Source organism: Zonotrichia albicollis, chromosome 3 (assembly GCF_047830755.1).
Source record: "Zonotrichia albicollis isolate bZonAlb1 chromosome 3, bZonAlb1.hap1, whole genome shotgun sequence".
Classification (NCBI taxonomy): Eukaryota; Metazoa; Chordata; class Aves; order Passeriformes; family Passerellidae; genus Zonotrichia; species Zonotrichia albicollis.
Window position 1 is genome coordinate 30099158 of NC_133821.1, and position 27588 is coordinate 30126745.

At 40.1% G+C, this 27588-nt stretch overlaps 3 protein-coding genes and 1 long non-coding RNA gene across 9 annotated transcripts in view; 2 read left to right on the forward strand and 2 right to left on the reverse strand.

Annotated features, from left to right (window-relative positions):
* IARS2 (isoleucyl-tRNA synthetase 2, mitochondrial) overlaps positions 1-10931 on the reverse strand; it is a 27929-nt gene extending 16998 nt beyond the window's left edge. The window contains exons 1-12 of the mRNA XM_074537042.1: positions 10728-10931; positions 10157-10279; positions 9139-9295; positions 8018-8166; positions 7876-7925; positions 7670-7779; positions 7494-7584; positions 6985-7100; positions 5735-5904; positions 4857-4947; positions 4514-4665; positions 3410-3570 (exon numbers count right to left, since the gene is read on the reverse strand). Coding sequence (XP_074393143.1) covers positions 3410-3570; positions 4514-4665; positions 4857-4947; positions 5735-5904; positions 6985-7100; positions 7494-7584; positions 7670-7779; positions 7876-7925; positions 8018-8166; positions 9139-9295; positions 10157-10279; positions 10728-10931 — 1574 coding nt within the window. The remainder of the gene's footprint in view (positions 1-3409; positions 3571-4513; positions 4666-4856; positions 4948-5734; positions 5905-6984; positions 7101-7493; positions 7585-7669; positions 7780-7875; positions 7926-8017; positions 8167-9138; positions 9296-10156; positions 10280-10727) is intronic.
* A 230-nt stretch (positions 10932-11161) lies between these two features.
* BPNT1 (3'(2'), 5'-bisphosphate nucleotidase 1) lies at positions 11162-22596 on the forward strand. Its single transcript, XM_074537045.1, has 9 exons — positions 11162-11296; positions 14429-14553; positions 16601-16705; positions 16961-17068; positions 17581-17629; positions 18606-18697; positions 19661-19858; positions 20723-20828; positions 22016-22596. Exons 2-9 carry the CDS (start codon positions 14437-14439, stop codon positions 22162-22164), a joined length of 924 nt encoding a protein of 307 aa, XP_074393146.1. The 5' UTR covers positions 11162-11296; positions 14429-14436; the 3' UTR covers positions 22165-22596.
* On the reverse strand, positions 19668-25893 carry LOC113458738 (uncharacterized). The gene is made up of 5 exons (XR_012579456.1): positions 25766-25893; positions 24727-24835; positions 21677-21788; positions 19986-20102; positions 19668-19901 (listed from the first exon to the last, which is right to left on the reverse strand). It is a non-coding gene; the product is annotated as an uncharacterized LOC113458738 (long non-coding RNA).
* The window catches only part of EPRS1 (glutamyl-prolyl-tRNA synthetase 1), a 37487-nt gene continuing 35744 nt past the window's right edge, over positions 25846-27588 (forward strand). For all 6 annotated transcript variants that reach the window (XM_005482999.4, XM_005483001.4, XM_014264395.3 and 3 more), the window contains exon 1: positions 25846-25977. In XM_005482999.4, the coding sequence (XP_005483056.2) occupies positions 25932-25977 (46 nt within the window). In that variant the 5' untranslated portion in view covers positions 25846-25931. The remainder of the gene's footprint in view (positions 25978-27588) is intronic.

Genomic DNA, 27588 nt, shown 5'->3' on the forward strand with positions numbered 1-27588 from the left:
ATACTACAGCTGTAAGTATTATGGGGATGGTAAGCTGCTACTAATTGCAATTCACTGAAATGTCTTATTATTTTAAAAAACAAATTAGAGCACAGGACAGACCTCCTTCAAAACCATGTCGGGTTTTTATTTTTCAGAAATTTGATTTATGTGTTAATCAAAGTCACAGGGATGTGGACAAAGGCATTAGAATGATCTTTGCATTACTATTATTTATTACCAATATCTGAACAGTGAGTTTGTAAAGCAGTTATTGCATGAGGTCAGATTAAAGTTTGTATTACCTGTGCTGAGCTACTACTGTAAATACAATCCTTATATTTTAGTTTTGGAGCTTTTTCTTCTTTTCCATGAGTTACAGAGCTTCCTAGATGGAGAATGTTTTCTCTTGAAATCTGTTAAATTTTGAAAGCTGTCACACAGCATAAGCATCTATTTGTGCATGTACTCTAAATTACTTTTAAAGTCTTTTTTCTCCATTTGTCCAGAAAAATCCCACGGAATCTCACCTCTGTATTCTTACTGAAAATGGCAATAATGAAAAAGTGCTCTCTCTTTTCTCTCTCCTATAAGGAATTTTTAATAATAATTTTTACACTCCTAGTCACAATATGATGAAGCATACTCTGCATATAAGAATTTAAACATCATTGGTATATTAAATTTCTAACCATAGATGACAATATAATTGAATCAAATATCTTTTAGGGTTATAGGGGGGCCACAGCAGCAAGGAGACTCATGGAGATTCTGCATTGAACATTACAAACTACCTCTTGACTAGAAAGACTGGATTGCTGGTGTGGCAAAAACACTGTTAGAGAAAGCAGCTCCACCTTGAAAGAAGGGCTTTCAGCACCTTTTCATGGGATAAATTCAGGGACAACTCTCAGAGGGAAACAGCAGTTTATTTTAGGGACTTTTTTTTTTCTTTTTAAAAGTCTTTTTACAGGTGATACATGAACAACATCACTCAAGATCGACCACTGATGCTCTCATATGTAACAGCAACTCCATGTGGACTACACTGACTTCCAGTGGAGATGCTGTTACTTTTGATAGCCACTCAAAAACTCCACAGCAGCTGCTACTGAAAGGTTGTTCATCCAGCATTCAAGCTAAAAACAGCTCATGGTTTGAAATGCAAGTTATTTACTGGTGTTTTAACTATATTAATTACTCATACCAAATATGAAACTTAAAAAGTTTCACATTAAAAAGTATGTCAGCAACCTGTTGTAATATGATTTTCAAAATGATAATGCAAATGTAACAAAACAGGCTTAGCTGCAGTTTTCAATAAGAACTGGTGTCCAGGAAAATGACCTATGAATTGACAGACTGTCTTCTGCATTTGCCTGTCACTTCTATAGGCCAATATTCTGTGCACTTCTACTCCAGTTACAGAAGTCTCCTACAGTTAACTTTACAAATATATAATTTTTAGAATATTTAATGACTGCTTTACAATTTCCTTTGAAAATTCTACCAAGAGTAAGTAAAGTGTACTGGCTATAAATGAACATCTGAACCTGTCAGTCAAATGAAATAAATCTCTTTTCAAGCATAGTGAATATGTCTGTTTTTTTCCTAAATGCCTCTCTACTCCCCAGATCAGTTCTGCCCAAACATGCCATGCTGTCCCTTCGTTCCCTCCCCTGTAATTCTTGCTGCTGGGCCAACACCTACACTCAAAGGTGGAGGTGTTAAGCTGTGGCAGAGTTTACCACATCAAAATGCTGTGATTGCCACATTTTGCACAATTTTGGGAATAATCTCACTCAGCTTCAGCACTCACAAAAGGCAGAGGCTTTAATACAGGCCTTTCAAAGTGATTTTACTACAACCTAAGGGAATTCCCACATATCCCTCCTTTCAAATGCTTTCTGTCCCAGCTCCTCAGTGTTCAGAAGGAGCTCCTGCTTCATGGTGCCCCTCAGTTTTGAGTGCCAGCTGCTGGACTGGTTTCCATTACACTTTTTTGCTTGTAAAACTATATATTTAACAATTTTTAAGCAACACACACACTCTCAAGGCTACTCTTCAACCAGAAATAAAAAGAATTCCTCTGAAATAGTAGTTTTTTATAGAGACATACACCTGCTTTTTTGCAGGTAAAGTGGTTTTATGTCCCACAAATCCTCCACCCATTTATTTCCTGATGTGTGTCAGCATTATTCAGGCACTCTAAATGACACTGTGGCTACTGTGGTCTTTTCTCACAGTTATTGCCTACAGTGAGAGAGCCAAAGTACATCTCTCTGCACACCTACACACCCAGTCACACCAGGTGAAGCTAAGGACTACCTGTCTAAAGTCCATTCCCTGCTCTCCACACCCTGAGCCTCACCTACTACTGTCTACTATCTACTGCTTGTGTGCTCAGCACAGCCTCTGAAAAACATGCTAGACTCCTGCAGTACACTTACTCAACACCAGAATAAAAAACAAGTTCTGCAATGGTATTCAAGTTCAGCTGTAAAAACTTATGAATTTTCACAAAAGGTTGTAAGGTTAAGGTGTACAAAACTGAGTTACATCAGTATATCTCAAGGCAGAAAAAAATTATGGAACTAATTCAATGAATGTGGAACTCCACAATACTCTTTCTATGAAATCACTTCTGGAGAGCATTCACAACTGAAAACCTTTGTTCCCCAAAGAAGTAAAAGCAAAACTGTGTTACTCCTTACAGGAAAGAAAAGGAACATATTTGGTTGACTTTCCTTGTTTTAAAGCATAGCTTTTATTTCCTCTGCATTATGCTGTCTATAATTCCTGAAATGCAGTGTTTGCAATATCTGGATCCTATTAACCAAAAGATGGCAGAATCAGACCAGCATCTGAAGATCTAGCCATACCAACCATATAGCTGAGGGGCAGTTACGCCTGAGGCTGCTCTTTAAAACCACTCCAATTTTGTTTTGAAACAAAATGCACTTATTTATTCTGCAACCAGTGTGGTTAAGCCATTTCAGATCTCACTGTCACTTAACTGCAAAATGCTATTTTGACACAGTACCGGGACTATTTAATGTACAGTGGTACAATTACAGTTGCCATCTATTCTAACCACAACTTGCATTTCACTGCTTGCTTAAATGGAAAGGCCAGTCATGACTGTCAGCTCACTGAAGATGAGGGATGAAAACAGCAACTAATCTCAAGAGGAGTTTGCAGGTAACTTAAGTATGTTAGTAAATTGATTCCTATTATTTATGTGTAAGTCACTTCCAGCCACAAGCTTTTGATTGTTTTAACTTAAATCTAAATTAGATCTGCATATAAACAACTACAAGTAAGAGCATGTATTCCTACTTGAAATAATAATAAGTTTTACAGTATCACTAACTGCAGCACAACAGACAGTGCTTCTTCTGTCACTTAGTGTCTAAGGCTAAGCAGGTACCTGTTTATCAAGCATTCTCCTGTGCTCTTCTGGTAAAAGGCAGGAATTGGGACGCCCCAGCATCTTTGCCGTGATATGCACCAGAATGTCCTTCTGTCCAGCATCTCCAGCATCCTGTTCATTGCAGATGTAGGGATCACTTTCACTTTTTTCAGCACATCCTATGAAGGAGACAGTGAACTGTTGAACATGCTTTAGCTTTCGCACAAATAATGTTCATGCTGCCAGTAAAACATGGTACAGATCTACTCTCCCATTCCCAGTATCACACAACACATTCTCAGGCAACTGCCTGCTCTTCTTCAATAACTTATTTGAACACTGCATATACTGTGTATTTCCCAACCAAACCCCAGTTCTCTGATTCACTAGCAGACAGACCCTAAAAATGAGTTTAAAATGGCATCAGTGACTGAATCTGAAGTTTAAAAGCTGACTGTATCTTGTTCTGTTGTCTACTTTGAAAACCCACCTTGACACAAACTGTCTGTAGAGGGCTACCACTCACTCCCAGCCCTGCTGAGTAACCACTGTGTTTTCATCCATTCTAGATAAAGATGAATATGGAGTATACACCTCATGCCCTAATTAGAATAAAATCTCTGCTACCCTAAGGTGCTGGCCTGAATCTTCTGTATGGATCTACATAACTTCAAAGAGCAAACGACCCCAAGCTTTAAAGTTATTTAAAATAGGACTGTGACAAAATTAACAGGGCAGCAAACAGATATCTGGCCACACAAAACTAGCCTAACAAAAAAAGGTAATTTCAACAGTGATTAAATTGTCTTTTCTAATTTAATTCCTTAAAACATCATTTTTTAAAAAATATTTTAGGAAAAAAAACATCAGTAGCTCTAAGAAACTTCTGCATCTGTAAATAAAATGAGCAAATATACCAGTCAGTGCAGCGACCCTGGATTATATCAACACTGACAAAAGAACTGACAACATATTTCACTTCAACAAGTAATTAATGCTTTTCAACTACTGTTCACAAACCCTAGAGAAGATAATATTCTGTAGAGAGTTACAGCAAGATTTTTTTGTTGATTCCAAGTAGCATCAGTTGTCTTCAAGTGTCTCATAAGAAAGAAAAATTACCTGTGCTGCAGCCTTCACATCTGCTGTGTTTACAAACCACTGTTTGCTGGCACGAATAATAATTGGTTTTTTTGCCCTCCAGTCATAGGGGTAACTGTGCACATATTTCTCCTCTTTTAACAAACTCCCAGCTGCTTGAAGCATCTTAATGACTGAGAGAAAAAATGAGGCAAGATTAAATTTCAGTTTGAACATATGGCTGCTGTTAACCTCAACTTAGTCCTTTTCATAATCAACACTTAGCAAGAAATGCCAAATTATGGCCAGTTTATACAAACTCTCAAAATATACCTGCAGGACTGTAAGTGATGAAGTAATAAATGGTCAAACACCAAATACTCACCAGCTTCATTCCCGTCTTCAAGGACATTCTTGTTTTTAAGTTCAGGACCTGCTGCTTCTGTGAAATACCCACTTTCATCCACAAGGCAATCCTGAAATTAAATAAATTAATCATGTCAATAAAATATCATGTGGCAATTTATTATCATTTTGGTATTCAAAAGTGAGTTAAATACTCTACTGGGTGACTCCTTTTCTGAAGAGTAACAAAATATTTAAGTACACTTCAGATTTAGTGAACTGCAGTTTAGTAATTTACCAAGTAAGTGAATTTCAGGTGTCAGAAGAAACGAGCACCAATGCATTTGCACACATACCACAACTATTACACATCACAGTCACTAGTATTTTAGTGACTTTTCAAATAAACAATGCAAAATAAAAGCAAACCTAACCCTCTCCATGCCCCATATCTTGAATCTTCCCTCCCATCAATCACAAACTGGCAATGCATAAATGAGCTGTATTTACATATGTGTTTAAAACAAGCTTTGCTGAAAAAAAAGTAACAATGACCTACATAATTGGTGACTTACTGATCTGCATGTAAAAGACAATTCTGAGTAGTGAGAGTCAATATCTGAGAAACATTCTCTGTGTTTTCCTTTAAAAAAACAAAACCACATAAAGAACAGAAAAGTCTGATTCTAACACCTCCCTGTAAGTTTTAATTAGCAGAAGGAAACTTCATTCTTTTATTCTGTACACATTTCCTTAAGGTTAGTCTTGCATTCCTGCAGGCCATTAGTGATACTCACACTTCTGTGAATGCTTCAGAATATTTTCAAGCTTTATGCACAAATGAAAACAAATAATTTTGGTGTCACACAGTCAATCAGTTGCAGGAAATCAAGAGCAACAGCTGAAAAGATAAAGTACCGTGGGCAGCTGATGGTGGGAAGCTACGCTGTAATCTTCCATACCATGAGCTGGGGCTGTGTGAACCAATCCTGTCCCTTTTGTCATTGTCACATGATTTGCAGGTAACAGGGGAGAGACTCTGCCAGGAATGGTGGGATGAGCACAAGAACCATCTGCCAAATCTGTGCCTGAAAAATACAAACAGAAGATAAAATAAACACAACTCACACGTTCAACTTCTTCTATCAGAGAGCAGAAAAAAACCAAGTGGTTAAAAAACACACAGAAGAAATAATATTATTAAAGCCTTGCTGCAAGTCAAGAATCACAGAGATTAAGGAATGTGCCATATGACAAAATGGTGTTCACAGAATGATTTTCCCCTAGAAGGAACATGATTAAGAACTGCCGTCACAAAGTTATGTACACAAATACAGAAAAGTAACAAATATAATTAATTACTTAATATATGGGAAGTTAAAAACAACAGGTTCCAATATAAAATTTATTTTTTAACAAGATCCAACTCTATTACTTTTGGATGTTATGTGTAAATAGTATGAAGAAAAAGTTGGAAGTATGATTCAAAAAAGTGGAAGCTGTGAGAAAAAACACCCTCAGTACTTTCATCATTAGGTAAAACAACACTACCTCTGATAGAGAAGGCATGGAAAGACACCAAAGACCCCAAAGAAAAAAGAAAACAAAAAGTCATAGAAACAGATTCCTCACCTCCTTTACAAACACATATTTTCAGCACTGAATCACTGAAGGAGGCAAATGAATAAAGCTCACAAATGACACACCAAATCCCAACTCATGACACTGAATCCCAAGCCTGCCTGTTAAGAAATGCCACTATGCAGTTTATTAGGATGCCAACTCAACTGCTTTAGCTTGTCCAGACAGACAACAGCCACCTACAATACCTCACCAGTCATGCTTGTAACTAGTCCCCTCTTGTCATCAACAATGATGGATGGATGGAAAGACAAACTGCAGTGTAATTAAGATTTTGATACTGAACAGACTACATGTAGACTTACACTCTACACCTCATTTTTTCACACATGATGCCATGAATTTTAAAAATTCATTTGAAATCTATGGATAATAATTTGAGCTACAACACACCAACATAAATCTGACTCCTCCCCTTTGTATTATTTTAGTGAAGCATACTCTCAAATTATAAACCCATTTAAATGAAGCAGTATTCAGACACCTACAAGAAGATCTCTAAGCAATTTAACTATTAAAAAACCTACCTTTACACGTTGATACAACTTCAAACTGTGTGTCCAGAACAGCAGCTGTAGATTCAACTCTATCTGCAGCAAGGATGAAGTGCTGTCCAGTTGTTGTACATTTTACAATTGAGTATCTGCAATGCAAACGTGAATTTATGATACTAAATAATTACAAACACCACAAAGCTACCAATTTGTGAAATTCTTCATCTCTAAAAGACAGACAAGTATGCTTTACATGTCCAATTCACTCACAAATCTCAAAATTCAAGGTAACATTGAAGAAGAAATAAGAAGAAATGAAGAAGAAGAAATATTTTAATAAAAATTTAGGCAGAAATTAATGTATTAGTAGATATAGAACAAAACTTACAATTGCAATACTTAAAAACAAAGCAAAAAAACCCCAACAATACCCAAAAAAGATGCCTTAAGTAAACTGTAATGACAGCCCAGAATGTTTTAATTTTGCTCTAAATGCCAGTAGGGACTGACACAGACAACGGAAGCAAGTGGAAGACACCTACGCTGAGTCAGGCATGTAACAAACGGCTTGGTTGGCCGGCACAGTCCAAGGCTGCGTGGTCCAGACTAGCACACTAGCAGGGGATGATCCACCTACAGATGGAAATTAGAAGTACTTTAATCACAGGTATAACAAAAATCAAAGCTGTCAGTCTCTAAAGCCACAGAGAAGTCGTACCTATCACAGAAGCCAGCTTAGGCGGCGACTTCAGCAGCGGAAATTTCAAGTACACAGAGCGACTGACGTGCTGCTCGTTGTACTCCAGTTCTGCCTCAGCCAAGGCTGTTCTGATACACATCAAACACAAGTTACACGCTGCAACATCAAAAGCTACTGGCATCCTTGCTAAAAGTATGAAGACAAAATAGTAAGTTGATTCTTACTTTGTGGAAGGGGACCAGAACACAGGTTTATAGTCCCGGTAAATTAAACCCTAGAGAGGACAGTGAGAGGAAAAAAAAGAAAGTTAGGAGAAACAAAACTCATAAAAAAATCAATGCAGACTTCCACAGAAGTTCAATATACCTTATCATACATCTTGTGGAAAACTCTCAGCTGGTTTGCTTCGTACTTTGGATCAAATGTAAGGTAGCAGTTGGCCCAATCTGCCATTACACCCCAACGAATGAAGGCGGATTTCTGTTTCTCAATTGCTCTTTCTGCAAATGCTCTGGCTGAAAGGAATGGCTCCATTAAGCACATGGTTTAGCACACTAAGATCAATAAAATATCACTTAAAATGCACTATTGATTTTTTTAGTAAAGCCAGAGCTGAATGTAGTGAACCTATGCCCTAACCATTATGGTTCAGAATACATACATTTCAGATTGGCTGTTACAAAAAATGACTGCAAAGAGTAAACAGGCTTGGCACTTTTTCACTAACACAGGAATATTAAACACATGTCCTTAGACTACAAACTTTCTTTTTAAGAAAGGGGGGAAAAATATACTTTATTAGGAAGAAAAAATTCTCAAAATGAGTTCTCAACATAAAACCAATAAGACTTAAAGTTAACTCCCTCTGTTTAGGCTTATTCAATATTTTCTAAGTAACATACATCTGAAAACAAGTTAGTCCATTTCATTACCACAATTTCAAATTAAACAATTTTCAATTGCTCATTACAAAAAACTTTGCAGCTGAATGATGATGCCTTTCAACTTATATTGCATTTGAAATTATTTCTTCAAAACAGTTTCCATATAATACACACTTTCTTTGAAAGGGTGCCCCCTATAGTTTTAGAGGATTGTCAAAAAGTCAACAAATACATTCCTACTTGTGATACCGAGCTAAGCTGTCCTGAAGGAGCCCAACTTCTACATGCATCTTTTCAGTTCCTAATCAAATTCAGCCCTCAAAAACCAAAAGCATGGTTATCTGACAAACTGCAGCTTCCTGCCACTATACAGTTAATCCAAGCAGACATCCAAATCCCCTGCCCTCCTTTTGTTTTCTTTTAAACTGAGGGTCAATGCTCTGCATGCCCATTACCTCCACAAATTAAGCTTGTGTGAAATTATCCCACTTCATCAGATTCCAGCCTGCTCTATCTGCTTGCCAAATACACCCAGTGATCATAGAAAATGCCACCAATAGCTAAGAGAAAAGGCTACAGTGAAGTCTAAAAGCCTTCATTTACCTCTCTGCCGAATTTCCATCGGTGAAAGATTTTCAGCTCCTTTGACTTCTGACAGTGCCTTCAACTCAATTGGCAGCCCATGGCAATCCCACCCTGGCACATAATGCACTTTATAACCTCTCATCACATGGAAGCGATTGGTGATATCCTTCAGAATCTGAAAAGCCACAAAGGTCTGTTATCACTTTAGCTCCCCCTTATGGAACAGCCACATTTGTAATTAAGCTCCTCCTGTTTAAAAAATACAATTATCAAAAGCTGCAGGATAAATTTATATTTAAGACCAGAGAAGCTCTGGGTGCCCCATCCTTGGAAGTGCTCAAGGCCAGTTCGGATGAGGCTTTGAGCAACCTGGTGTAGTGGAAGGTGTCCCTGCCCATGGCAGAGGGTTTGGAACTAAATCATCTTTAGGGTCCCTGCCAACCCAAACCACTCTGTGATCCAAAGACTCTGCTTTTTTAATTTCTTGCTTATCATTTTGTACAATGTACATTGTACATTTCTTGCTTATCATTTTGTACATCAGAGGACCTCTGATCCAAGGACTTCACAACCAGCGTAACTGAGAGACGCAGCTTATAAACTCACAAGACTTGAAGTGAACAAATCTGATTTAATCTCTTTTTTAAAACACTGAGCTGGATCTACAGCACTGGCCTAGAGCACATTACTGCAGCCCAAGCTCTGGCACTGGGACTGCGAGAAGCTGTGGGTGACAGCTCAGGATTTGAGTCTTTCAAACTTGATGGTCAGCATAATGCTGAGAATCTCAAGGCTGAATCAAAAAGAACACTGAGCATTCAGTACCTGGTATTTGTGTTGGAGTATAGTATCTATGTCAACATGGCAAAATATGGCATCCACATAATCATACAATTGCTTTTTAAAAGCCCCAACGACCAAAATCGCAAACATTTTAAAGTGCTATTGATTTAAATGGGAATGGAGAACACAGGGCACATGACGGCACGTTTTCTACCACTTCACAAGAATAAAGTATGAACAAGTAAGTATTTACTTTGTTTAATGCATGGCCAACATGAGGGTCTCCATTGGCATAGGGTGGTCCATCATGCAAACAAAATTCCTGTTTTGTCTTCCTTTGCCTTTGCCATGAGTACAGCTCCGAAAAACCACATTTCTGCAGAAACAACAAGAAAAAGACCAAAACTATCATAACTCTCTGTGCCCTCAAAACGTCTAGATGTAAAATTTACAACAAAAGCAGGCAGGCAAACAAATACACTTTTCTAACTCCGCAAGAGAAGACACTAGTGAGTTTTAAGTACGAAAAAGGCCAAAGAGGGTGAAATATAAGGCCTGAGATTATTATCCTAGCACTGCACTATCCGGACGGTCGTTACTCTCCTCCAAAACAAACTGCATAAAAGTTATGACTGTCCAAAGCAAAAATATCTCAAGAATTCGAGCTTTTCTAAAAAAGAGCCCGGACTCGCCAGCAGTTCGCCCTGCGCGGCGGGACCGAACACAAACCCCGGCGGCCACCCCCGCCCTCCCGCCGGCCGGGGCTCGCCGCGCCCGGGGCAGCCCCCGCTCCTCCCGGGGAACCGGCCCGGCCCCAGCCGCACCTCCTGCGTCTTCAGCTCCGTCTCGGGCTGCAGCCGCCCCGGGAGCTGCGCGGGGAAGCGGCTGCGCGGCAGCAGCACCGTGTCCCGGTACCGGGAGTCCTCCCGGCTCTCGGCCGCGGCCTCCGAGCCGGCGGAGCGCGCCCAGCCCCGGGCGGCCCCGGGCCGGGCCCGCGCCAGCGCCGGCGCCCGCCAGGCCCGCAGCATCCTCACGGGCTGCGGCCACGCTTCCGCCGGCGCGACGGGCCGCGGCAAGGGACACGCCGCGCCGGGAGGGCGGCACGGAGGCTGCTCGGCGCTCCCGACGGGCCGGGCGAGAGCTTGAGCCCCGCCCGGAGCCGGAAGGATTCGGGGCCTTCCCAGATGGTTCGGTAGAGGCAGCGAGTCCTCTCCGAAGGAGCCGGCGCAGAGGCCTCAGTGCGCTGCGGGCGGGGAGCCGCGGCGCTGGGGCGTGGGTCCCTCCTTGGCACGGGGACGAACGCGAAGGGCTCGGAGCGCCACGCACGCTGCCGGCGATCGGTGCCGGGCTGTGGGGGCCGGTGGAGATCCCGGGAAAAGCGAGGCTGGACGCGGTGAGTTGGCGGCTGCGCCAGCGGAGCCGCTTCTGCCATCCCTGACAAGCCGTCGTGTGTCCGGCCGCGCTCCGCTGGGTGCGTTCGCGGGCACCGCTCCGAGCTCCGGCTGCGCTGCCCTGCAGGCGCTTTGCCACCGGGACTATCGCGGCAAGGGAATCGGGAACAGGTTCCCTTGTTTTTCTCTTTGGTGAAATGAGGTAGCACAGCCCTTTCCCGCTTGGAAGTCTGTAGGTGAACCTCAATGGGGTTCCCACCCTGAGTACTAGCCTGCTTCTGCTGGGTAAATATTACTCTCTTACATAATAGAAAGTTTAACTTTTATTAGGTGTGGGCCGAAGTTTATTGTAAAGAAATAAGGAGCTCTGGTCGCTTAGGCATTGAAGAGTTCCAAGAATGAAATAATGGTTTAACATTTGGATTTAAGGACATGCTCTGCGTGATGTCCGCTTGCTCCTTTCATCAGGCAAAACCATAAAATTAGAAAATGGAAGTTTGCATAAAAGAGAATGAGAACCACTAACAAATCTGTAATATGTGCTTTGATAAGTTAATTGTTGTCAGTCTGTAGTACTTAGATACATCAGAATTAAAAAGTAGAACGAGAACTCATTAATTTCAGTAGGTATCAGAATCGGCTGATTTGGCAACACCATTCAACAGTTTAGTTGCTGGGCTAGAAGAAAGGAGGGAAGATCTTTAGAGGCAAATGATACCCAAGTTTAACTTGAGGGAATAATTGCTGCACAGTATTTGTAAACTGCATAGTTTTCTAGGAGTCAAACTATTTTTGTCCAAAGCACGCAATATATTCTTAAGTGCTTTGTGGAAGTATACATTAGACATTGCCCTCATCAGAAAGAATGTGCCATAAACCTATAAATATGTTAACTTGAGATCAAAAAGTTACAGAGGTGAAAAACTTAAAGCCAGCTACTGCATTCACTTATCTAATCAAAAAGGTCCAATACACCAGAAGACCCGCCATACAGGAGATGCAGCCCTGTAAAAATCTAATGCACCTTTGCACTAATAAAATACTTTGCAATTCGTTAAGTAATTAGTCCAGAGAGATGAGGAAGGGGTGTTGCACCTCTCCTTTCAGTTTCTTCTAATAAAATTTATTTTTTCATAAAAGTATTTTAAGGTTTGCCAGGAGATCTTGGGTTCACCACAGTAAGTATATTTGTTTTCCCTAAGTATGGACAAGAAAAATGAACCTAAAAATACCTTGGGTCAAGCTTCAAGAATGCAAGATAGTATTTCTGTATTGTTTTCTGAGTATTTTTAAATTTTATGCAAACATAAAGTAAGTCAAGACTTTAAAACACGTTTTCATCTCATTTTTGAAGTAGGATCAAATGCACAGTAAGAGGTCAAATGACTTTTTTTTGAGAAGCTGAGCAAAGAATGTTAATTATGTTCATCTGATAATTCATTTAAATTCTTTAATCCAAACTTTCCATCTAATATGCTACTTTTTTAACTCCTCAGAAGTTCTCATATTCCGTATATTTTCATTATGGAATAAACTATTTTCCTTCATGCTAACTTGTTTCACACGATGGTATAGACTTAAAACAGTATATGGCTTTTCATGTGTTATGATATATATTTGCTCTGCAACTTTCAATTGTTTGAGAGCTGCTTTTTGCCACAAGTACCATTTCCAAAAGTTCCTCTGTAACCATTGCTACTTGTCCAGGGTTACTTTGGGTATGGACCTTGGCTGTTCCACAGAACTCCAATGCACTTTGTTCCCCTCCATTAGCTGCAAATAATAATTAACATTAGCAACTGTGCTTTTTGAATGTGCTTGCACAGTCGTTCTACTCTTTCAGCCTCAGAGTGCTTCTGATTTTACTGGTACAGGTATGGTGTTACTGAAGTGGTCAAAAAGTTCTTAAATTGGCTAAATTTGGGATTCTGATACCTCTAACATTGACATTGCTGATTTGTGAACAGCCATGTTCATTTGTCAAGGAAGAAAGGAAAGGTGTGGTATAATGACCTATTGTCACTTAGGCAGGACTTGCTGCAATTGCAATATTTATGATATAACTGTTATATTACACTTCCCCCATAATATATTTTCTTTTGTGAGGTGATCAGTGAGTTCCTCTGTATTTTGTTCTGGCTTTGCTCAAGGGTTTCCTTGGAAGTGTGTCACACATCTGAGGCCAAGCCAAAAAGTGTGTCATCTACACAGACAGAAACAACTAATAGAAAAACATAAAAAGCAATTATCTCTGATTTTTAAACAAATGCAGTGTGGTTATCAATACCTCTTTTTCCTGAGCTCCAGAAAAGCTGTGAGGAATGCCAGTCTTTCCAAGGGTGATGGCTGTTCTATTGGTATTCTGATTCTGTTGGTGACTGAAGGTCCAGTGAATTGCACTGGTTTGTGCTGGAGAACAGATGAGGAAGTCAATGCAATATTAAGAATGATAAAACACAGAGTGCTGAGGGGAGGCAGGAAGATAGAAATTGATTTCCTTAAAGAAATCAGAAGTTAAAGACAGAAAGGACAGTTAAATTCAGATGGCTAAATTCAGCTTTTGCATACAAGTTAGCAGTATCTGCATATCATTAACCTACTTTGTGTGCACAATTGGCCATCTACAAACCCCTATTTTATAGTGAAACAATGAAATAGTAAGTGAAGTTGCTGATGTCATCCTGTCTGGTAGTCTTGTGCTTGAGTTTTGGGCACAAACCAACTGTAGGTTCAGTTCTGAAGAAATGAACTGATGTTCAAAGTGTGCAAAAAATGAGTGCTGTGTGTAGACTCTTCTTTTTCTTAATATTTATGATAAGAGTTTCTGCTGCTGCTGCTGTTGTTTTTTAATGTCATTCTATTTTAGTGAGAACCAGGTTCACTGTCAGACAGAACCTGGGTATTTGGAAGATCTTGTCTACAATCAATGAAGATCTTGTCTACAATCTTGTCTACAGCTTTACATCCTTGTGTTCATTAATTGTATTTTTAAAAAAATCCAAAGCTCACCTCGTTGCCATTTACTGGCAGTAACCCACTTTCCTCTTTCTACTCTGTTTGAAATGTTGGGTAAAATACTGTTTTGTTTCTGTTGAAGAGAGTAATGTTCAAGTTTGCTTTTTGTTTCTTTTCAGCATTCAGCATGGCTTCTCCAGCTCTTCTTATGCGTGTGGTGGCCTCAGCATACTCTGTTGCAGAAAAAGCTGCAACAATTGTTAGAAATGTGATGTCTGCAGGAGATCTGGGCATAGTTGAGAAGGTATTACCTTTTACTTTGTTCCAGTTTAATTTCACATGTTAATCTTGAGTTAGATACAAGCCAAAGTGATTTAAAAATCAGCAACTGAAGAAATACAGCCCTTACCTCCCCCACCACCACCTACAACAAACATTCCTTTTTAAAGGATTTTAAAACAGCCCTAGAAAAGTGTCTTTTGACCAGTACTTCTAAACAACACTTGTACATTTAAAAGAAACACCATAATTTTGTCCAGATTTCCCTCACAAACACAAGGTTTGCATAGCACCTCAAAATTCATAATAAGGAAATTAACAAAAATACTCTATACCTATGTTCTCACATCCATAGTACAGCTTAAAATACCATGCTCTTGCTGAGTTTTGGATTAGAATAGATCAGTGTTTGATTTCCTAAAACAAAAAAAAACCTTAGCTTTTATTGTAAATCAAAGTTTTCAAAATAAATTCAGATTTAAATAAAATTCAAATTTAATTCTAAAAAGAAAACAGGCATTAAAGTGCTTAATTTGCTGTAATTTAGTAAGTTGCACTGATGAGCCTGGATCTTTGCTTTGACTACAGTACCAGAATAGGTGAAATTAACTTTAGAAGTCAATTCTAGCTTTACAGATATGTAACAATATTAAGGCCATAATTTAAAAAAAATTCTTGGTCTTTACATTGAAGGTACCACAGGAATTTACATTATCCAAAAATCATCAAATGTAACAGGTGATATTGGTTCTAAGTAAAATTGGTTTTACAATCTTAAATGTTTTGAAGAATGAATACTGCAAGCACAAAATTAGATTGCAAGCAATGACCAATAGAAGAGGTTCCTGTTTGAGGGACTAGAGATCCTGAAATTCCTGCAAGCTTCTTGCCAAAGGTGGCTGCTGAAGGAAGAGGAAGAAGGCAAAAGGACTTCTGCATGTGCCTTTCTTTGCAGTCTGAAGAGATGCAGAACAGAAAGGAACAGAAGTGCTGCTTCTCATCATTCATCCTCTTTCTGTAGCCAACAAACACCAAGACCAATTCCAACTGGCCTTACTGAAAGCTTTAGAACATCTGGGAAGGGAATGTTCCACCTTTTCCCTCAACACAGGGACCCTGCATCCATTTATCTAGTTCAGGAACACCTGAGTTTTTAGCCATCTCCTCTCCTGATATCCTGAGTTTTCTTTCCCTCAGTTTACTCTAAGCTCTCCATTCATATTGCTTTTCTTGGTCGTGCTTGTACTTCCTCCATCCCCCACTTGGGATAGACACTTCTGTCCCTCATTCTTACATTGAAGAACTACTTACACTGTTTATTGGATTCATGTCCTGGAACAAAGGACATTCTCTGCAATAAATTGATCTTATTGAGTCTAAATTCAGGACCAATTTCAACCAAATTAATTAGGGATGAGAGGGAAATTTCAAAGAAAAATGTCAAATTTCATAAAATTGTCATTTGGTTAAGGGACAGACTAGTTTTGAGCATGCAAAAATTAACCCACTACATGATTCTAAATAGAATATCCCATTCCTATGGCTAATTCCAGTAGCTGGATAAAACACTTTTCACGTTGTCAACAAATAAGATACAAGCAGATAGAATTTTTGTTTGATGCAACTAAGATGCAAATCTTAGATGAACTATCTTTCTAAATTCCAATGCTAACAGAATTATTTCTTACTGGGATTATATCTCTAGACCTAAAGGGTTTTAAAAGTGTTAATAAGTTACTCACTTTCACATTTAGCTGTTAATTAACATTTAAGAAATTACTCTCTGTGTGTGGAATATATGTCTGGCTGTGTGACATTGGGAAGGCTTGCAGTCATTTTTTTATGTCACCTTGGGGCACCAAATCCTCTGTTCTGCCGTCAGAGCAGTCTGTCTGAGCTCTGGGGTGCACAGGAAAACTCTGCTTCTTGCAGTTTTTAGCCTGCCTTTCACAAGATCACTTACTGGGTTGAAGATTTACCAAATTAGACTTCTTTTAGGTTACAAGCAGATATTCAGAGTGCTGTATGGGCCACTGAGCTGGTGTATTTTTTCACCTATCCATCTTGGACAGGCTGGACCCAATGACTTGCAGACCAAAGCTGACCGACTGGTCCAAATGAGCATTTGTGCTTCCCTGGCACGGAAGTTTCCCAAGGTGACAATCATAGGAGAAGAAGTAAGTACCTGCTTTATTCACACTAACAGTTTATCTTGCTGTAGCACGCAATGGAATTTGCTTTGGCTGGTTTTAGGAAAACTTTGGTTTTAATTAAAAAAAAAGAACCCAAAAAGCAACAAATAAAGGTATTTGCATCCCGTTTCACCTTTCCATTTCTGTAGCTTTTGCAAGCTGCTGTCAAATACACAGCTCTAAAGCAAAATGAGGGAGTCCAAAATATTTTTCTAATAATTCTGATAATTCTTTTGTTAGGAGCTGCCCACTGATGATGTAACTGAGGATTTAATTGAAAATGGTCACTGTGAAGAAATACTGAAGAAACCTTGTCCTGCTCAGTACACAGGAATTAAAGAGGAAGAGGTAATGCTTAATATTCTACATTATCTATACTACTTTCTAATTTTACCTAAGAGTGCACAATGAAGAAAGGTTTTTTCAATTTGCCAGTTTTTCTTTTTTGTTTGAAAACTAAAATGTAGTCATGAGTATCACACCTCCAGAGCTACAAATGCTGCATGCTCCTGTCTGCAGTAATGGGAAATGGAAATAGGCTTCTTACAATTTGTGATTCAAGTTAATTTGGCAGGAATCTAGTTTAGACATACGAAAGTAATCTCATTTTCCATTTCAGCTTAATCCTTCATACTTCTATTAAGAGATTTACTGAGACGTTCCAGTCAATATTTAAGCTTTTTTTTTTTTGGTGTAAAATACTATTATAGGCTTCAGCCATATAATATTGTTAAAACTTTGGATCTTTTTATTTCCTTACTCCCATGAGGAAATAAAAGCACTAAAGTAAAATATGTACTTTGCGTGTTAATTTCCATGATTTGTATTTGTTAATTTTTCCTTATTTTTTATTCTTAAAGCTTGTAATATGGGTTGATCCCTTGGATGGAACCAAGGAGTACACTGAAGGTTGGATTTTCTTTTAATTCTCTTGGTAAAAAAAATAGCAATAGTAATAAAGTATCACACATAATGCATAGTTTTATAATAGAAGTTATTTACAATATGGTTTCATTTGGCTGATGTTTCTGTACTTTTTGAGTGCTTGAAATGTATTTATTCACTCTATTCAGTTCTAACCAGTACTGAATACTCCTGATGGACTGACCTGTTTTTATCACTTTAGAGCTGCCTTTGACTGCTGGCTGTTTGTCTTGAGTCTTTAGTTAAATTTACATATTTTTTTGCATATCTTTGAGTTGAAGGACTAAATCTCCCCTTCAAACAAGAATATGCTCAATTATATTTGCATCTTCCTCTCAAACAACCCAAATACCGCAGCTGTACTTGTAGCCCTTTCAAAATAAAACAAACATCCTGCCACAAATCACGATTTTTCAGTCATGGGAAGAAACTTAGCAAAGCCTAGTTTCTATCCATAGAAATAGACCCTAAAATGAAAGAAAAGCAAAAATAAAAAGAAAAGCCTCCAAGAAACCATATGCTGAAATATGCTTTTGCCTCCTAATGCATCTTTTAGTTGATTAATATAAAATCTTTTAGGCAGATTTTTTTCCCTTTTTGGAGAGAGAGATGTACAACTGTCAATAAATTGTTAGTTATGAATAGCATTAAAGAACTCCCTCCACAATTACAGAAGAATGTAATCATATACTGCTGTGTAGTTGTATCTTTAAATGTCCTTCTCATTATGTGTTAATTATAACATAGCTCTATTAAAAGAACTCTGTCTGGGGCATTTTATAGCAGACCTCAAAGCTAAGTGACTAAAAAATTATATTAACGTCTGAGAGTCCTGATTATTATTTGCATTTTTAAGATAGCACTCTGCATACTGATTTGTGGACTTTTATTGGAGGTTTATATTTTTATTAAGATCTTTCTCTTTTTCAAGCTTAACTACATTCCTGTTATTTCTGTCCAGGTCTCCTTGACCACGTAACGGTTCTTATTGGAATTGCCTATGGAGGCAAAGCAATAGCAGGAGTTATTAATCAGCCATATTACAACTATGAGGTATTAAAACATTGATTTATTTAGAAGCATTGTGTGATTTCTAAATGTGACTCCTAAGCTATTTCAGTTAGCACACTTGCAACTGAAAAGTGGCATGTAATGGAGTTAATGTTGTAATGTAAGGTATATTGGGGTTTTTAAATTAAATATATATATAATTTTAAATGTTGGTTTCCAGGAACTGAATGTCAGGAACTTACTAACAGCTATACTGAATCATGAGGCTGTTGTAATGCACTGATACAGAATATATTATGTATATGCTGTGCAAATTACTACAGTCCTTATAAAGTACCTACTGTAAAACAAGTACAGGTTAGTAGTGTTGCAGTCTTTGTTAGAAATCCTTTAGTAAATCCATGCAATGGGTGCATTTGCAATGTGTGGTAACAGCTATAAATCTGCAGCCCTAAATAAACCAAGCACAAGTTGCCACTGACAGCTCAGTTAGAGTGTATCATGCCAGGCTTCAGGATGGCCAACCTACAGACATTTATATATTTGGAGATTATTTCAGTATTATTGGGGGAGCTCATGATACAGCCTGATTAATTAAACTTATTTGAGTTAAAAGAAAAAGCCCTTGAGCTGATGTAATACTATCATATTTTGTGTGACATGGATCACAAAATATTTCAAATTGCAAGATACTTTCAATTACAGATTGTGCCCCAAGTACAGAAATATACAAATATCAATCTGCCAGTCACTGGAGGCAGGATGTAATGCACCACCACAATGTCACAGATGAGAAAAGGGTCAATGATGTCATTGCCTTTTAGGGAAAGAGAACTAATTTCTCACTCTGGGCTCTCAAGTAGTTCTTTTTAAGTGCCACTGTTTAAATGTACAGCCCAGTATTAATGTTATACTCCCTGATATGCCAAGATGCATCCAGGTACCCTTTCCCTTTGTGCTTTAACTGCTGCCCAGATTAATCATCACTCTGTGCCTTTTTTGCAGGCAGGAGCTAATGCTGTGCTGGGCAGGACGATCTGGGGAGTGCTGGGCATGGGTGCCTTTGGCTTTCAGCTGACAGAAGTTCCTGCTGGCAAACACATCGTGGTTACCACGCGCTCCCACAGCAGTGCCCTGGTGAACGAGTGCATCGCTGCCTTGAACCCAGACCATGTCATCAGAGTTGGAGGAGCAGGAAACAAGGTATGAAAACTCCCAATCTTCTGGTTTTACTGGGAAGTGGCACCTTTGCAAAAAAAATAAAAATACTTTTTAAAGAAATTATTTGCTTATTTGCATGAACATACAGGGGAGACTTCTTCCACCTTACCCCACACAACTTCTCTTCCTAGCAGTCAGTCTGCTGTGAGGTTGAGAGAATTAGGCACAGGTGTATTTGTACCAGTGCCCACGCTGTTCATGGCTGAGGTCTGTCTTCCCCAGTATTCTGTTTTTAGGGGTGAAAATACAAAGTTGTAAGACCAGAATGACTAAATGGGAATTCAGTTTAATCTCAGTTATTGGACATGTCCTCCTGTTTGTGTTAATACAGCTTTTGTTCCAACTACCTAGCAGCACATTTGAAAGGATAAAAATATAAGCATACAGTGATATTTCCTTTGTGAAATTTCTCTGGATACAGGGAACACTCATTTGGTACAGGTTTTAAAGCTGTTCTGTCATAGCTGTCAAAAACACACCCTCTCATCTCTTTTCTCCAACATGTGCAAGGCCCAAAGAGGCACTAACACAACATATATATATTTTCCACTTTATTTTTTTTAGTACATGCACAAGAAGCGAATTCTTGTTTCTGAAACTGAGAGCAGATTTTCATCCCATAGACTGTATATATAACAATCAAAAATACTGAACTGGGAATGGTGATACAGTTTAGCTTCTAAATTTTAATGCATTTATTGTAATATTAATAAGGAAATGGCTGGTGTTCCTTTCCTGACTATCAGTACTTAAATAAACAGATTTAATCCTCACTTCCTGGTGCTATTTCTACCCATTTCTAAATTCCTAAATCCTTTGCAATGATTGCAACTCTTTTCATAACAGATCATTCAACTCATAGAAGGCAAAGCATCTGCTTATGTATTTGCCAGTCCTGGGTGCAAGAAGTGGGATACATGTGCACCTGAAGCTATCCTACATGCTGTGGGAGGTAAGTTAATAGCATTCAAAGTTCCAGGATAAGTGACACTGCATTAATTTGAAGTTAGTTATGCTTTCCATTGAAAGAAAAATGACAATACATGTGTCAGTAACTGTCACATAATTAAAAAAGCCAAATCCCCAAATTTAATTTAAGGTATATTCATTTTAATATTTTCAAAACAAATGCCTTTTTTCTTTTTCCTGTTGGCTACTATCTCACAGTAAAATCTGCTGTCCTACTAACTGAGTATAGTAGTTTATTATTAGTAACACGTTATGTAATATGTGGACATTGAATTCTTTAAACCAACAGAAATAGGTCAAATCATGCTGTTGTTCTCTGGATGTACAAACTCCAAATTTGAGTCATTAATGTAATTCAATAGAATTAATGGTCTCCAACCAACATGAGACACTTCACTTATCTAGAGGCTAAAGGGGTTGGAAAGTTATGAAAAGACTCACTACTGAAGATTTGAAGTAGTATTATTTTTTTAAATTCTTCTTTCCACAATAATAGGCCTTTTACCACCATATGCTCAAATTATGGGGTTTGATTCCTAAATTCTGTCAAGCAAGGACAACAGGCTTCATAATGACACTACTGAACTCCTCTGCAGCCTGTAGTGTTCATAACTGTGGATAATTTTAAACAGGGTTAGCTCAAGCATAAAGCAACCCAAACAATCTGGGGCAGCACAGTGCTGTATTTAGTCTCTTTGGTAGATAGGAATCTCCTGGTTAAATTAGCTTGAATAAAGATCTGTCTTGCTTTTGCTAAGTGATTCCTAAAATCTCATTTAAAACCAGCTGGGGTGTTTCAACACTATGTTAGAGTTTGTGGTATAGACTTACCCTGGTTTTTACTTGAACTGAGGATTTTTCTTTGCTGCTTGTCAATGGCAAATGTTAAAGCTACTCAGGAAGCATTTAAAGTAATCCATGAGAGAGAGATGTTTTCCTTTTTCTGGGACAAAAAGAATTTAAGTATTGTTGAAAAAAAAATAAACCCACTAGTTATTTGATTTCAGTCAATATAAAACCTGTTGTACTTAAATTGGAAGCAAAGATACTTCACATCTGAAGACAGGCATGTGTATCACAAAGACTGCTTTTAGTTATTTCACTTGAACTAAGAGACTCCAACTCCTTTTTGCTGGAATATTTTTTCTTTTTTTTTTTATTTTTTTGCAGGCAAGATAACTGATATCCGTGGAAATTCATTTCAGTACAACAAGGAGGTGAAACACATGAATTCAGCTGGGGTCCTTGCCACTTTGAGAAATTATGACTACTATGCCAGTCGCATTCCAAACATTGTGAAAGAATCTCTTGTGCCTTAAAGCAGGGAAGAGTCTTCACTTGGCGTGGAAGGCTGAGAAAATGAGCTTGGTAAAAAAGAAAGGAAGAAGATGACTGAGCATGAAATTCTGTTTCATAGAATCTGAACTGAATTTTTTCAGTAAGGTGTTCAGTAATTTCAAAATTATACAGAATCTCTAAGTATCTGTTTGATCAGATTGTTTGGCTGTGTTGAGCAGACAACATCAAAACAGTCACGTTTCTTTAGTAGCTGTTTTCTATATTCTTTGGGAGTTTTTCTTCCTCATGACTGAGTGTAATATACTGCTAATCATAACACTGCAGACCAAAAATCATCTTCATTATTCTAAGCACAAAATCACTTTAAGTCATTTACCTGATCTTGTTCAATGGTTTTTGTTGTCAATAAGGGTTATTGTGTTAAATACAAATGGACTAAGCATTTGCCTGGATGGATGATCCTATTTGTTATAAAGTTGCTAGTTTTGATTCTTAGAGGGGCAGTTGAATTTTTGGTTTGGTCTTTACTGAGTTTTGGGATGGCCAGTTGGGGTTGTCTGAGTTTTGCAGGAGGCAGGACACAATGCAGCTGGGCCTGGAAATCTCAAATAATCATGGATCACTAGATTCAATGAGGATCAGTGAAGTGTACATACAGCAGAGTTCAAAACAGCTCAGTTGGAAACCCAAGGAAGCATGACAAAGCAGGAGTTCCTAGCACCTCTATGATGATTTGAAATGATTTTTCAGGGTTTATGCCACTGTAGTCTTGGAGCACTTTGGGCATCCAAAGCCAAGGTCACTTTGCATACTTGGGAATAACAGAAAAGTCAGACTTTGAAATTTTCCATGTCCAAATTCTGAGATAAAGCAGGTGCCTTTCCAACAGCCCCAGAGTTGAGGAAGTTGACACTACCATTTCCCGCCCCTGTGGAACACAGGCATGTTAGAGGAGGGGAAAAAACAGGGCCAAGATCACCTAAAATTAACTTTGAATTGGAGATCCTGTTTCAGTCAGCTTTCCCATAGTGTGGCTGTTAGGAAAGCAGGATTTAACTGCCCGGTCCACTTGAACACAAAGAAGAACCAGTGGTAAATTACGTATGACTAAAATTGGAAACTTTGACAAACTCTTTTGAAGTCTCTTCAAGCTGAATTGGAAACTTTGACAAACTCTTTTGAAGTCTCTTCAAGCTGAATTTAGGATTTTCGAATCACACTCTTGAACCAGTGAGGCATCTGTACCCCTTCTTTTCTCCAGATGTTGTGACTTAAGTCCCTTACTCTCAAATGAAGGAGTCCTAGGGCATCCTTTTCCCTATCAATGTGATACATATTGGGGCATGCCAGTTTCAACAGACAACATGGAGCTTTGCTTTTCTTTCTGTTCTCCTTGTGGAGAAAAGAGTGACATATGTCAGGTTCTCAAGCAGGTGGTCTCAGGGAGGGTGTCTGAACACAGCTGCTTGCTTACATGAAGACTGAATCCCTAAGCTCTCACACATGATTTTTTTTCCTTACCTTCTGCTGGCACCATGAAAGCCAAAGTAGCCTGCAAGATGCACTGCACCCTTTCTCACTTCCTCTCTGCCCACAAGATTAGGTCTTCTAAATAACTACACTCTTCATCCACACAAACCATCTTTAAATGAGTGCCTCAAGGTATAAAAAGTTGTTTTCCATGCAGAAGAAGGTTTTGAAATTCAGTTTTTCAGTGTGCCCAACTTACTTCTTTCTCCTGTCATCATACAATATATTCAACAACTCCACCTAAAGCCCTTAGATTAGATCCTTTCCTCACGTTAGGGTTACACCAATATCACTTCACTGGCTTAAAGCCGACTCCATTTCCAACAAGCAGGAACATCTTGCCACCAAAAGATATGAACAAGGCAACTCTTGCTGAAGTGTTCCTGTCTCTCCATGTGCACATGTGGAAAAGAATCTAAGGAATCTTTTTCTTAGTGAGGTCCTCTTAGCCTAACATTTACAGATAAATTAGCAAGATTAGCATTTACCTCATTCTAGCATGACACTGGATTAGAGCTGCATATATAGGAACAATGTGTGCTTCTAATCCCTTGATCTAAAGCCTACCTTTCCTCTCTTCCTCAATTGCATAACTGGTAAGAGCATGCAAGGCAGATTCAGCCTGCTTTAATTAGAACCTTCTTCATATTTTGGCCCATTGTAAGTTTAGTCATTCCACATACTGATTGTGACTGAAGTTTGAATCACATAGCAAGTACAATGATTTCACTGTTTGTTATACATTATTTTTACCTTTATCTAATGCAGGATTCTTTGAGTTGTATGCTGTAGCATTCCCATCAAAATTTGCATGAGAATTTGCAAAACATGTTAAGATAAAATGTAGAACAACTCAGGCAACACAAAGGCCTGCCTTAATCCTTCTTTCCATGCAATCATTAAAATACAAAGGACAGAACCCATTGATAGTAATCTTCATCTATTGCCTCTATAATCTTATTTTCATCTGAAATTTGCAATAGGTTTGAAAATCTCTTCAGCATAAACCTCTTTCTAATTCTGCTGTAATTTCTGTCAGCTCATTTAGTTACCTGAATGGGAGTAGAACACACAGCATGTATCAGCTTCTGCATGATGTGGAAAGATACTTAGGTATGGAAGCTCGTGGAAATACTTTCCATGCTTACAGAAACTGTAGAACTGCTAACAGAGAAGAGCAGGGAAAGTTGAAATTAAACCCAGCAGCAGGAATCAAGCATAAAAACCAGCACATAATGTGCAGTCATGCTCTGGCTATACCACTACCTCCACTGCACAAAAAGCACTGGTTCACCAATCAAGCATTTGATAATGTCTCTGTTAGCACATTAGGTGCTACGGTAACATCTATAAAATAGACGGGGGGTGGGGGGAATCACAGGGACACTGCATTGTCCTTGCAACAAAGTGAATTTGAGCCTGTCTCTTGTGAAAACTCGGTGACACAGCATTTTGTAATTCATTCCAAGGCTCCAGAAGGTGGCTGGGCACTGAGACAGGCTCTCCAGTGAAGTGGTCACAGTGCCAAGCCTGCCAGAGTTCAAAAGCGTTTGGACCGCGTTGTGCAGGGCCAGGAGTTGAACTCAATGATCCTTGTGGATCCCTTCCCACTCGGGCTATTCTAGGACTCATCTGACCCGCTGCAGAATTCGCACGTTTGTCCCAAGTTTAACAAGTGACATTCTACAAAACCAGAAGAGTGAAACCACCGCACTCAAACGTGTCGGTGTGTGCTGCGCTGCTCGATGTGTTTGGATCATCACACATAGAAAAGGGGCTGGAGGCATCTCCACGTCTGCTAGCCACACATCCAGCTAAGGGCTTTGGCAGGCAGCGCCCGCAAAGCCCTGGGGAAGGCTCAGCCGGACAAGCCGTGAGAAGGGAAGCAGCGGCATCTGGTTTGCTGAGGGGCAGGGCAGCCCTCACCCAGCACCCGTCCCTCATCCCGGCCGGCTCCCCAGGGCTCCACCGGCGCGGCCGGGAGGGCCTCGTGCGCCGCCCGCTCGTCACCTCCGGCCGGCTCCGGCCTCGCCCCCTCCTCCGGGCGGGCTCTGGGCCGCGGCAACGAAGGGACGCACCGGACACCCTCACCTCCCGCTCCGCCGCCCCTACGGCTTCTCCCGCGGAAGTGACGAACGCTTCCCCCGCCCCGGGGCGGGTCCTGCCGGGCCGCCCTGGCCGCGCCGGCCCCTGCCGAGCTGGCAGCGCTGCGCGCCCCGCCCCGCCGCCTCCCTCGGTTCCGGCGCTGGCGGCGGGAATGGCGGCGCTGAGCCTCACCGTGGACGCAGGCAGTCCCCCTCTCGGTAAGTGCGGGGCGGGCCTCGCCCCGCGCCGCCCCGATCCCGCTCTGCCGGGGGTCCGGCGGAGCTCTGTCCCCTCCCCGCCTCCCTGGCTCCCTCCTGCCCGTGTTGCATCATGCGGCGCCAGCCGTGCCCGCGTGCGGGGCCGGGCGAGGCGGCACCGGGGCCCGTGCCCGTCCTTCCCATTCCTCCCGTCCGTCCCATCGCTGCCGCCCTTCCCCGGGGCCGTGAGCCCGCCGCGGGTCCCTCTGGGCAGCTGCTTGGGCCGTGGCGGAGCGGCCGGCGCTAGGCACGGCTCTGGCTGCGGAACTCGGGCACGGGTGCAGCCTCGGGTGACATGGCACGTTGAGGCTGAGCGTTCAGTGCAGCCCTCGTTCACATCGCTGCTCGTGAGCTCTGCCGCTGCCTTGCTGTCTTTCATTTTCAGTTCTAATCCGCCGGTAAAATTCCCCTCTGGGGAACTGGCTGAAAGTTCTCAGATGCTCTCTGCCCTTCGAGGTTATTTTGCCTTTAAAAATGTGAGAACCTCCTTCATTGCACTTCCACCCATCTGGAAACGATCTTTTGTATGTGTTCCATAAAATTTCTCCATTTCGTTGTAGCTGTTCAAAATAAATTTTCTTCCTGTTCTTCATCGTAGTTTTTTATTTTTCTTGCTGTTATTCCCAAATGGATTTCAGAGCTGAATACAACTTGCATGATTACTGATTCAAGGTATAAAAACGTGTATGTTTTAAATAACATTTCTCCTAAGACTTGTTTATACTGATTTGCCAAAAAAGAAAATGATGCAATATGAATTATGATTTACATCAGGTTTAGGGGCTTTGGATACTTATTTTGTTTGACAGCTGGTGTGTGGCACTGGAGGTTAATTTCAAGAGCTTGCATGTTTGTGTCAGAAATGTTGCATATTACAGATGAAACATTTATATCAAGGAGACAAGCTTGATACTTCATCCCTGCTTCATACTCTTCATTGTGTCTGCCGTGCAAGAAAAGTGTAGTAGTTTTTAATGTCATCAGTATTAATTACATAGCTTGGTGCACGTAATACTTGTTATTTTCAAAGCGTTTCCGTGCATGTTATTAAAATACTTACGTGTCTTACTAACGTATTGCATAAGGGATGTCACCCTGAATTTCACAGATGGATAGCTGAGGGATGAGAAGAAGAACCTTGACTTACTCTTAATGCCACAAGAAGGGTTTTCAGCTGAGCAGAGGTGAGAGCTAGGGAATTCCTAGCTCCAGTGGTTTGTATTTAGGCCAGTGTATTAATAGCTTCTGGTATCATCTGCCTTGGTAGCTCGAGTGTTGTTCAAGGAAGGTAAAGTGCACAGCATGCTGTGGAGACTTTAACAGGTTAGGTGGCTTTCCAGACCTAGAGTACAGTTCCTGTTTTGCCTGTGCAAAAGCTTGCTGCCTTTGTACGTGCCTCTGAGCAAAGTTAGAGAACACAAGCTCCTCTGCCTATGCTCAGCAGGATGAGCCTGGAGCAGAGCCAATGCAGAAACGCAGCCAAGTGAGCTCGGTGCTTTGTTTGAGCTGCTGTGTCGTGCTGTAGAGCCTCAAGATCAGAGCAGGTTTTGCATCAACCCTCTTGGAATGTGG